General features: G+C 41.2%; 1 protein-coding gene and 1 long non-coding RNA gene across 5 annotated transcripts; one reads left to right on the top strand and one right to left on the bottom strand.

Annotated features, from left to right (window-relative positions):
- Positions 1–1,960: 1,960 nt before the first annotated feature.
- Positions 1,961–10,363, top strand: LOC120940609. 4 transcript variants are annotated; one of them, XR_005749457.1, is made up of 7 exons: positions 1,961–2,290; positions 2,380–2,487; positions 2,882–3,039; positions 5,822–5,944; positions 6,394–6,465; positions 8,173–8,279; positions 10,039–10,363. It is a non-coding gene; the product is annotated as an uncharacterized LOC120940609 (long non-coding RNA). The 4 variants fall into 4 exon arrangements; XR_005749455.1 differs by having other exon boundaries at positions 1,961–2,487; XR_005749458.1 differs by lacking the exon at positions 5,822–5,944 and having other exon boundaries at positions 1,961–2,487.
- On the bottom strand, positions 4,817–10,821 carry LOC120940608. The gene is made up of 5 exons (XM_040353564.1): positions 10,435–10,821; positions 10,033–10,202; positions 9,830–9,898; positions 8,186–8,245; positions 4,817–5,485 (listed from the first exon to the last, which is right to left on the bottom strand). Exons 1-5 carry the CDS (start codon positions 10,674–10,676, stop codon positions 5,109–5,111), a joined length of 918 nt encoding a protein of 305 aa, XP_040209498.1. The 5' UTR covers positions 10,677–10,821; the 3' UTR covers positions 4,817–5,108.
- Positions 10,822–12,760: the final 1,939 nt, after the last annotated feature.

Here is a 12,760-nt window from a genome sequence, read left to right as displayed (position 1 = left end):
GAATGCAAGTCTGGCTCAAGTAATCCCTCTCTACATCTATCTTATCACTAAGATGGATGGCTTTCTAAACAAAAGCGAGCCCTTGCCTGGCGGCATAGTTCAAGATGTAGCTGCAATTATAAAGAGACTGAGGGGACAATTGAATAGAAGGATGAACGAGCTCATAGAGGCATGCCCTGAGCTAATGCTTGCCTCTATGTGCGATCCACGCATTAAAGGAAAAATGGCAATAATTCAGAGTTCCCTTACCACCTATAGGGATCTATTAATTCAGAGGGTTTTTGACAGTCACCGAAAATTGTTTAGGCCGGCAGAGGGTGAAGAGGAAGAAGATCAGGAGGAGCCTGATAGTGACATTGTGCCACCATCACCTACTGTTATTAGTACAACCACTGCTGAGCATTCCACTAGAAGACCTGACGTTTGGAGTTTGGCATTACATACTTTAGTTGGACCCACAAAAATGCCCACCATGAAAAGAAGCATTGTGTCAGATCATGTTAAATTATACTTGTCTGAACCCCATTTGGCCTCCACTACAGATCCATTAGAGTATTGGGATGAGAAAAGGGGTATTTGGCCTGCTCTTTCTGTGGTGGCACAAGAGCTACTTTCTTGCCCCCCGACCTCTGTGCAAAGTGAGCGTGTATTTTCTATCACAGGAAATATTCTGTGCCCACAGAGGTCCCAGCTGGCCCCACAGCTGATGGAGCAGATGGCATTTCTGAAAGTCAATCTTCCAAAGCTGGGCTACCCAGAACTAAGCTTTACAACAGAATAATTCTAATTATACTACTTCTTAAGTTCTTATGTTTATCAAATCGATAAAGATATTGTTAATAATTTACCTGTTCCAAGTATAGATGGCGATGCCAAAAAATAAATACAACAAAACCAAATATAGTGCATGTCATGATATACTGTATGTACCAAAAGTAATGTTACATGAATACAATATACGATAAAGTATCAATCACAATGTAGATACAGCAAGCATGAGAAGCTGTGATCAGCCACAGTCTATATAATTCAAAGATTTATTTTTTGTTGGGTGGGCAACATTGATTACCTCAACATTTTATTTACTATTTTTTTTTATAATTTCCTGACCCCAGGCCCCCCCCCAAATAATTCAGAGGTTGTAAACATGAAAAAAGAGTTTATACTGTAAGGGTGATCCTAGCTTGTTAGGCTCTCAATCTCTAACTTTGAGATTTTAGCTTTTGAAATACAAATATTTAATAATGTGGTTGCAAGCCCACTTTAAATAAAATACAAAAATAAAATACGTGCAAGACAAAGGCAAATACCTGCATACTATATCATAATGAGCTAGTATGCATAGCATACTAGCTCATTATGTAATACCACTGATCGGCGAAAACCTCGCTGCGGTGGCCGACACAACGGCTGGCGACATGTAATCCCGCTGTTAAACGTGCAGGTTTAGCGTCTCTGGGCAATCACAGCGCAAAACCCCGAAGTAACTCCGGGCCTACATGCTGCTGCCCGATGATGTGTCGGCCACTGCAGCGGGGGCTTTGATCGCAGGTGAGTATTACATAATCAGCTTCTATGCTATGCACGCAGGTCTGCCAGTCCTGGCATGACCACCTTAAGAAAATGCACGATCGTTCTAAATTATCCCCTAAACCATGAATGGAGGTATTTCAAGCACCTACATACAGGTAAGCATTAATATAGTCTTCCAGGTAGCTAAAAGTACTATATATTTATTCATTTCTGTTGATATATCTATTTTGAATCCTGACATGCACTATGTTTGTTTTTGTTGATTTTATTATTTCCCATCACATCTTACAACTTGCAAACGTTTGAATTGAAGTAGATCTATGCATAAGGGTAATAATAATAATAATAATAATAATAATAATAATAATAATAATAATTAATAAATAATAATAGTTTTTGTTTACATTCACAAATCCAATATCTACTACCACCGTTTGCAAGAATTTTATCAACCCAAGCTGGGGTTAGTTTGTTTATTTTTCATTCGTTTTTGGAGTAATGTTTTGACTCCTTGGCTCTGAAATTAAGCCACAAAAAAAAAAAGCTACCATTCCATAAAGAAACCTACTCCACAATTCCACGGCTCGCAATACTCCCACAAACACTGGGGCTCTCCTCCTACTGTGCTCTTGCTGCAGTGCAGACTGCTGCCACCTGCCCTCAAAGAAGAAATATTACAGTTCACGTTTGGAAGACATCTCACCACACTATGGATTTAATCCTGGTTAAGTATGTTGCCTGTGGCACCCTTAAACACGTGAGTGGCTTATCAATTTTCCCCTACTCACCTTCCATCATTCCATTAATTATTTCTTCTAATTTATATCCCTCTCTCTTTTTTTGCAGTTGCAATTTACTGACGTCATGTCTCACATGCATGCCTAACATTGGACCTGGATGTGGATGAGGAGGAAGCAAATAGAAAAACACATGAGGTTTTTTCAGCACTTCATAGTAAGTATTAAGACTAAGAGTAAACCCCACTTAGGATGTTATAATGATATACTTGTATGACTTTTTTTTTTAAATAAATCACATTTATTTGTCATTGTGTGTGAGTGAGTATGGGGTTAGTCTGTGTGTTTAAGGGTCAATGTGAGTATGTCTGTGTTTTTCTGTGATTAAGTGTCTGGGTCAGTCTGGCTTTGTTTACAAGGCACTTCATTTATTGGCCAGTGTGTCTGTCAGTTAAAGTGTGTGTCGTCTTTATGGGTCAGTGTGTGTCACTGTGTATATGTATATTTTAAGTGGGTGTGAGTAAGTATATTGGTGTGTGTCATGGAATGCATAATGTGCAAAAATGTTATTTTGATGTATATATGGAATACAGTTGTGTTACTTATTTTAGGTTTTTTGACATCGAAATAATTTCTTCTATGCCATTGTCAGTGTATCACCTCCACACTTCCCAGAGCTACAAATCTAAACTCATGCTTTATCTTGGCCCTGGTATTTTGATTCCATTCTGACCACCAGGGATCTGAATGCTGCTCAGCTCCATGCAAGGTAAGAACAGGGAGACTGGGAACTGTATTATCTTTTGGAATAGTGATTAAAATTCCATTGCAGCGAAAGCAGATATTTTCTCATTAGTTTACCGATCGGCAGGGATGGACTGGCCATTGGGACTACAGGGAGTTTCCCGGTGGACCGATGGCTCAGTGGGCCGGCTTCAGTGACAGCAGACCGCCGCCCCCCTCAGCTCCTCTGTCTCTCCCTACCCACAGCGCTCACCTGGGGGGGAACAAAGAAGCAGAGGGAGGACCAGAGGAGCAAGGGGGGACGACAGAGGAGCATGGGGGAGGGGACGGACAGCTGATTTAACAGCTATGGCCTGGGAGTTTCTCACTTCTGCCTAATCTTGTCCCATAAGGGGGGGGGCACCAAACTGATTCTTTGCCCCGGGTGAAATAATGTCTAGCTTCCCCAGTGGTACTGCCTAATAAAGTAGAACGGCTAGGGGCTAGTGAAGGGGGAGAGGGGGCTTGGGTGGCCGGGGGGGGGGGGGTTGCGGGAGTTGTCCTGTCAAAGTGGGCCAGTCTGGATGAAGTCCAGGGCCAAATTTTTGTCCCAGTCCATCCCTGCCGATCGGGTACATTCTCTGCCTAACTCAGCTCTGCTGCATACCATTTGAAGATACAAAATTGCAAAATGCCTCCACGTGTCTTTACAAGATGTGATAGTGGGATACATGTTTTTCCCTAATGTCTACTTATATTGTCCTCCGCTACCTCCCTAGCCCCTCGGTCTATAATTTTTCACCCTGGCTATCTTATTCCAGTATCCACACTCCCACTGCTGTTAGTATCCCCCCCCCCCTGCTTCCTGTGTTGTTTTACTGTCCAGTGTCCACTAACAGTGGGGAAACATTAAAATATAAATGAATAGTTTAAGGTAGACTGTGTGGGCCAGATTCACATAGAAGAGCGGCGGCGTAACGTATCATCTACGTTACACCGCCGCAATTTTTCATCGCAAGTACTTGCACTTGCGATGCAAACCTACGCCGGCGGCCTCCGGCGCAAGGCGGGACAATTTAAATGGGCGTGTGCCATTTAAATTAGGCGCGCTCCCGCGCCGGACCTACCGCGCATGCTCCGTTTCCGAACTCCCGTCGTGCATTGCGCGCCGTGACGTAATTTTTTCGAACGGCGACGCGCGTAGCGTAATTCCGTATTACTGGACGGCTTACGCAAACGACGTTATTTTTAAAATTTCAACTCGGGAACGACGGCCATACTTTTAGACAGCAATACGCTTGCTGACTAAAGTTAGGGCACCAAAAAAAAAAGACTAACTTTGCGACGTGAAACTGTGGGAATGGAGTTGGGTGTATAGGATTTTACTGTGTTTTTTATTTTTGTTTTTTTATTTTTTGTGGTTGAACTGGATGGACTTGTGTCTTTTTTCAACCTGACTAACTATGTAACTATGTAACTATGTAACGCGAAAAACCGCCGTCGATCGCCGTAACTCCTAATTTGCATACCCGGCGCTGGTTTACGACGCAAACTCCCCCCCAGCGGCGGCCGCGGTATTGCATCTTAAGATCCGACAGTGTAAAACAATTACAGCTGTCGGATCTTATGGCTATCTATAGCATAGATAGAACAACAGATACAACGGCGAATCAGCAGATACGCCGTCGTATCTACTCTGTGAATCTGGCCCTTAGAGTTTGAAGTTCGGAATAAAATACTATTGTGTGTGGGAAATGAATACATAATAATTTAGCAGATAATGTGATGATGTATATAAATAAATAATAATAATAATAATAATATTAGACCAAAAATAGTTTTATATTCACAAAAAAAAAAATATTTTCATAGAAATTACAAACACACATGCTGGGTAGGTGTAACTTGGCAGCATAAGAAAACGTTTCTACCAAAATCAAGGAACAGTAAAAAGATCGATTCTGCATAATAATTTGCGATGAGATGGGCAGAGGAAGGTCTAGCCTTCATTTTTCAAAACGTCTTTGTTGGTTATATGTTCATCGTAGCTCCCAGGCATTGGAGCAATGTGTCTGGAAATATCTTCAAGTAAACAAAATATACTCTGTCCAATGCCTAATTGTGTTGTTGGCTTGCCCGGGCCAAAATTATTTCAAAACTCTCAGTTTGCTGCCTGCTCAACTGATGGGTAAGCCGGGTAAGCCTTTTGACCTTTCGTTGTAGTTTTCGGTTGTCACACCTTAATTCTATAAGCTCCCTCAGAATGATCTCCTGCACAGTTGGGAAAGGCGGTACAGCAGTAGGTGGCATCAGGGCATGGGGTGGCTGAATGAATGAACCTTGTCCTCTGTGCTCCTCCTCTGGGCCGGGGGAGAAATCAGGAGTCTGGGGAATGATAGGGGTAATCTCTGGCTGAATCTCCAGCCTCTCCAAAAGAAGAACAGGAGAGTGCGGGCTGCACTGTACTCTCCTCTCAGGGTGGTATTGCTGATCTGAAATAGATAAGATAGGCAAAGTTTGATGAATGATGAAAGCGTTCATAGTAATGAATTTATTCAGATTAGACTTTTATGTAGTAGTAATATTGAATAATGGAGCAAATGAAAGATTGAGTTGGGGAGGGGGGATAAGTTGTATTAATGATTGAGAGAAAACAAAAAATCAATTTAAACTTATTTAGGTAAATCTACACATTGCATTTATATCCTAAAGTTAAAAAAATTTAAAAGGTTATTTAATAAAATAACCTTTATAGAAGTAAATAAATACAATATAAAAATTGCAGAAACAGAAAATGCCTTAAACAGAAAATCTTTTTTCTTTATTAGATAACATATTTATCAGCATATGACACGCACATTTAACTCCTGAAAAGCTTTCTGTTAAAGACGGAAGAAAGAGTGAAGATAATGTTGAAGATAAAGTTCTTAAAGGGTCCCAGTAGGTTGCAGGTAAAAAGGGCATATGTCTTCTAAATTTATTATCGTAGTATTTTTGATATCCTACTGCAAAAACCTTTGTAGCGCTTTTATACCCACTAAAAGATAAAAAAATACCTGTAAAGCAAAGGCATAATGAGCTAGTATGCACAGCATACTAGCTCATTATGAGCTAATAACCTTGTAAGTAATTTAGTGTGCCGTGCTAGGTTTGCAGGGCGAATATCTTCTAAACCATACAGGTTATAGAGATATTATGTATAGATATTATAGGCTTAACGGTAGTTTAAAAAAAAAGCGCAAAAGAGCTGTTGAACACCTTTCAATAAGGGCTACTAAATTCAAAATCATTAAAAGAACCAAAGGCAGAAAAAAAATTTCAACACGGTGGAGTTCAGCAAAAAATCTTTGTGATAGGAATGAATCTCTGACATCACAGCCACTCTCATTTATTTCCACAGTTTGCGCAGTCCTCCTTGATATATCAATCCCCCTTCAAATCACAGTGTCCCTTTCACAGTCACGTTCTAAAGGTATGAGGTGTCATTTTTGTACGAATTTTTAAATTGAACTTTTAGGTGTATTACATGAAAATGCCTATGTGTAAATAGGGTACATGATGATAATGGAGTTAGTGCTGTGTCCTGTTTCTTCCCAGATCATGCACTTACCCTGAGGAGGAGCAATGGTCCTGCCAGAAGCCGATGCTGGAGGGTCTTGAATGCAGCTTTCTGTTAAAGACGGAAGAAAGAGTGAAGATAATGTTGAAGATAAAGTTCTTAAAGGGTCCCAGTAGGTTGCAGGTAAAAAGGGCATATGTCTTCTAAATTTATTATCGTAGTATTTTTGATATCCTACTGCAAAAACCTTTGTAGCGCTTTTATACCCACTAAAAGATAAAAAAATACCTGTAAAGCAAAGGCATAATGAGCTAGTATGCACAGCATACTAGCTCATTATGAGCTAATAACCTTGTAAGTAATTTAGTGTGCCGTGCTAGGTTTGCAGGGCGAATATCTTCTAAACCATACAGGTTATAGAGATATTATGTATAGATATTATAGGCTTAACGGTAGTTTAAAAAAAAAGCGCAAAAGAGCTGTTGAACACCTTTCAATAAGGGCTACTAAATTCAAAATCATTAAAAGAACCAAAGGCAGAAAAAAAATTTCAACACGGTGGAGTTCAGCAAAAAATCTTTGTGATAGGAATGAATCTCTGACATCACAGCCACTCTCATTTATTTCCACAGTTTGCGCAGTCCTCCTTGATATATCAATCCCCCTTCAAATCACAGTGTCCCTTTCACAGTCACGTTCTAAAGGTATGAGGTGTCATTTTTGTACGAATTTTTAAATTGAACTTTTAGGTGTATTACATGAAAATGCCTATGTGTAAATAGGGTACATGATGATAATGGAGTTAGTGCTGTGTCCTGTTTCTTCCCAGATCATGCACTTACCCTGAGGAGGAGCAATGGTCCTGCCAGAAGCCGATGCTGGAGGGTCTTGAATGCAGCTTTCTGTTAAAGACGGAAGAAAGAGTGAAGATAATGTTGAAGATAAAGTTCTTAAAGGGTCCCAGTAGGTTGCAGGTAAAAAGGGCATATGTCTTCTAAATTTATTATCGTAGTATTTTTGATATCCTACTGCAAAAACCTTTGTAGCGCTTTTATACCCACTAAAAGATAAAAAAATACCTGTAAAGCAAAGGCATAATGAGCTAGTATGCACAGCATACTAGCTCATTATGAGCTAATAACCTTGTAAGTAATTTAGTGTGCCGTGCTAGGTTTGCAGGGCGAATATCTTCTAAACCATACAGGTTATAGAGATATTATGTATAGATATTATAGGCTTAACGGTAGTTTAAAAAAAAAGCGCAAAAGAGCTGTTGAACACCTTTCAATAAGGGCTACTAAATTCAAAATCATTAAAAGAACCAAAGGCAGAAAAAAAATTTCAACACGGTGGAGTTCAGCAAAAAATCTTTGTGATAGGAATGAATCTCTGACATCACAGCCACTCTCATTTATTTCCACAGTTTGCGCAGTCCTCCTTGATATATCAATCCCCCTTCAAATCACAGTGTCCCTTTCACTTTCACGTTCTAAAGGTATGAGGTGTCATTTTTGTACGAATTTTTAAATTGAACTTTTAGGTGTATTACATGAAAATGCCTATGTGTAAATAGGGTACATGATGATAATGGAGTTAGTGCTGTGTCCTGTTTCTTCCCAGATCATGCACTTACCCTGAGGAGGAGCAATGGTCCTGCCAGAAGCCGATGCTGGAGGGTCTTGAATGCAGCTTTCTGTTAAAGACGGAAGAAAGAGTGAAGAGTCAAGGTAATGTTCATGAAAAAGTCAACAGCTGTATTTACAATTTTTGCCTGAGATATGTCGTATAACTACAATATTTTCTACTATGAAATCAAATATTCAACCAAAAATGGACTGAGGAAATGTAAAATATAATCAGAAGTTGCTGATGTGTTAAAACAGATGTTACATTTCTGGCAATTTTTAAGATTAACAAAATATATGTAAAATATGCTATCAAGTATCTACATATCATTTACTACAACCCCCATATACATAGTACCAGGGCTAAATTAGCTACTAGCCAGGCCTCAAGGGTTACTAGCCAACAGTTAGTTGCCACACCCAACCCTTAGCTTGCCCCACCCCTAATTCAACCCCTAAACACGCCCTCATAAATTATCTCATTAAATGACACAAAATTGTTTTATGCAGAATAAAATATTAAAAAAAAATATTAACACCAACTTTATCCAAAACCACCAATGAAGCCTGCCTGTGCCCACCTATGTAGCCTGTGCCCACCAATGCACCCTGTGCCCACCATGCAGCCTACATGTGCTGCAGGTAAAGAGCGATAAACGCTTTCATTTCAATTGATGTTTTCCCGCTACTAAACAGCCCTGCCCCATGGCCAGGAAACTTTAATTTACAGATCGCCCGTCCTGGGATTGGACAGGATAAAAGTCCCGGAGGAGGGGATGTATGTGGCAGCAAGCGGCGGGGAACACGGCAATGTCAAATCAAAGCTGTTATCGATGTGTTCTCCTCTCTCTTCCCCCCCTGTGATCGATGAGAGAAGGACTCCCTTTCAAACTATGCTGTTGGCGGAGCTCTCACCCCTTTCTCGGCATCCCTCAAAATCTAGTCACAAAATGAAAGCAGGCAAGTTTGAATTTGGAAGGGTGCATACATACTACTACTATACCCACCTTTTGATTTAAAAATCACATTTCTTACATCAGCTTCCTCAGAAGCTGATGTAACCTTCAGAACCTTCAGAACCTGATCAGAACCTTCACATGACAGTTTCCCCTTCACAATTATGTTCTGATCTGAACCCCCTTCACAGTGGTAAATTTCACCCACCTTCACAGCACATGTGAACAGCTGTGTTCTCTGTCCCACCCTGCAACTTGACCCACCTTCACCTAACAGCCCCACGCAGCTCTGCCCCCGTCACAATTCAGCATCCACAGCTCTGACCTTGCTACCTTGCTTGGGCACACAGAACCGTAGACACAATAAATACTATAGTGGGTGGAGCAGAAGTTGCTGAAGTTATCCAGCATAATGTTGTTTGTTAGGGCCGCATAGCAACCAACCAATCACCTGCTGGTTAATTTTAAAAAGTTCTCTTCAGCTGCTCTATTGCTGCCCACTATTTTGCATTGCTATTTTTTCGGCTCACTGTGCATAACGAGCCTTCTGCTCTCGACTGTGATAGTGAAAGCTGAGTAGCCAGGGAGACAGAAACGGCACCTAATTGTCTCAACTGTGACGGTCTGCATGGCACAGTGACTTGGTCCAAGTAGTAAATAGCAGTTCATTAGATATCCTTTGTGTTGGGTACTCACCACCAGAATGTTGTTGATAGGATGTACTTGGAGTTGGAGCTGATCCTTCCAAGGATGATGTTTCTTGATCTGGAAAACATGAATGTAAAAAAATAAAAATAAAAGTCATACATGTGTAGTCATCATAAACAATAAGATAGCTTTACAAATATATTATAACTGCAATATATATAAATTATAATGATATATTTAATTTTCCTCACCACCAGCTCTATGATTTTGACCCCTGCTGCTGAATCCAGGGACATCCTCTGCCAGAAGGACATCTCTTAGCTCCGCCTCCCACTCTCGCAACTTGATAGGCTTTCCTCGGTTTTGTCCTAGTCGAAGCCTCTGCATCTTCTTTGTAACCGTTGCCCGACAATCATAGAACCTGCAAATGTACATAAACATTACAATTACATTAATAAAAAAACAAATACTTAGATTAATGTTTTTTGAAAACCACATTTCTTTTCACATTGTGATGGTTATATGTATACTGTTCAGCATGTGGCTGTGACAAATAAATTTTTTGGTTACGTTGAACTGTTACTTTTTTGTTATTGACTACAAAACTGTGTATTTTTTACACAAGAGTGAAAGAATATTTTAATATTAATTACCTGTGTCTGACGCCATTGGTGGGCCTGTGAAACTTGGAGACCGCATTCACGGAGTCCCGGACTCGTTCCCAGGCTGCTGACTTCTCAGATGCTGGCACGGATTGGCAGAAGAGTGTCACTTTTTCTTTTGATACTGCAGCAACCAATGCAGCATTCTCCTCTTTGGTATATATGGGTCCCCTTGATTTCTGTCTCTTGGTTCGCTTGTTCTGCTGCACATCTGAGTCCGCACTATCTGACATAGGAGGGGCCACATGTCTCCTTTCTTTGCCATGCTCCCGCTCCACTACACCTCCACATTCCCTTCCATGCCTCGGCTTCACTCCACACCAATCCTCCCCTCCCCGCCTCCTCTCCCCTCCATGCCTTTCCTCCACTACCCTCCTCTCCTCCCTTTCACGCCTCTTCTCTCCTCCACGCCTTTCCTCCACTACCCTCCTCTCCTCCCTTTCACGCCTCCTCTCTCCTCCACGCCTTTCCTCCACTACGCTCCTCTCCTCCACTCCACTACTCTCCTCCACGCCACTCCTCTCTTCCCCTCCATGCCTCCTCTTCTCTCCATGCCTCCTCTTCTCTCCATGCCTCCTCTTCCCTCCATGCCTACTCTCCCCTCCATGCCTCTCCTCGACTCTACTCCTCTCCTCTCCTCCACACCTGTCCTCCACTCCACTCCTCTCTTCCCCTCCACGCCTCCTCTTCCCTCCATGCCTCTTCTCCCCTCCATGCCTCTCCTCCACCACACTCATCTCATCTGCTCCACACCTCTCCTCCACTTCACTCTCAGTCACACCAACAAGTCTCACATCAACACACTGACTAACACCAACATTCTCACTCTCAGTCTCAACACTCACATGTCCATTCTCACTCCTATACATGATTTTAATTGCCCAAAAGATAGCAAACCAGTGAAACCACCACACAAAAACAAGTCGAAATTCGACAAGCCCACCTCTGCCCTGCTCTCTGTTCCTCCCTCGCCAAACCACGCACTCATACACCGTCTCAAAATGGAGTCCAGGGGCGGAGGCTATAAGCCGCGCATCGAAAACGAAAGTAAAGTATGACATTTTCGAATGGTTAAGATTTGCTGCGATGTACTTACGAAAGTACGAATGATTTACAACACACATTAGCAGCGTTAGCGGAGCAATTCTGACACATTGCGTAAAATAACGAATTAAGGCCCGATTACAAATTTACTCAAACAATCTTACGAAAGTAATAATCAGTCAGTATCAGTAAGACCGTCAAGTAGTCTATCGCAGCCAAGTTAGATTTACAAAATTACAATGAGTAGTGTGTTGAATCAACGTAAAATGTATTTTAACTGAATTACGAATGCACTAAGATCTACTAAAGCACGTTTTTACAATCGAATGAAACAAGACACGAAAATACGAATGATGATAAAACAACGAAGATCTATTTCCTACGAAAATACGAATGCGGCACGATGGTAAATATAATGTAAATACGAATCTAAAAAAACGAAAAATATACCAACGTAAAAACGAATAAACAAATAAATTCATTCAAAAAATACGAACGAAGCAGAATACAAAACATAACGAAAATACGAATCTCGATTCAACGAAAAATAAACTAACAAAAAAAAACGGAAACGGAAAAAAGAGTGTTACGAAAATACTAAAGAGTACGAATACGATAACTAACGTCTTACGAAATTACGACTCGTTACGAATCACGATAAACGAACAGAAACGAAACAGAAATAAACGAAAATTTTTGCTGTGCACATGTCTAGTGAACAATGGAAAAAAAAGTTTTAAAAACGGTAATTTTTTCTGGAGCAGCGATTTTAATGATGCTTAAAGTTAAAAAAAAAAGAAAAATTCCTTTAAATATCGTACCTGGGATCTGACATTTAAAAAGAAAATACTCAGTTACATCAGCATCAGGTGCTTGGTAGCTGGTGGTGATCCAACCCTGATTCATTTTAATGAAGGTCAGTCGATCGACCGAGTCGGTGGAGAGGCACACCCTGTGATTGGTTACAAAGCCTCCAGCAGCACTGAATGTGCCTTCTGAACTGAACTTTTGAAATAACGCTGAGACACAGCAGCGCCCTGCACATGCGTAGCTTTGCATTGTGATGCAGTCGGTGTGCTGCCCTTAAGCTGGCCCCTGGAGGGCATCCTGCCTTGTTGGAGATGTGCCTCCTTCTCCTCCTCCTCCTCTCTCCTATCAGGCACCCACGTGGAGTCAGTGACCTCATCATCCCCTCCCTCCTCATCACTGTAGAAAACCTGGCAGTATGCTGCAGCTGGGGGAACATGACTGCCAGATTGCTGTCCTTCTTGGG

The sequence above is a fragment of the Rana temporaria genome, chromosome 5 (assembly GCF_905171775.1).
Source record: "Rana temporaria chromosome 5, aRanTem1.1, whole genome shotgun sequence".
Taxonomy (NCBI): domain Eukaryota; kingdom Metazoa; phylum Chordata; class Amphibia; order Anura; family Ranidae; genus Rana; species Rana temporaria.
This window is presented reverse-complemented; position numbering and strand designations above follow the sequence as displayed.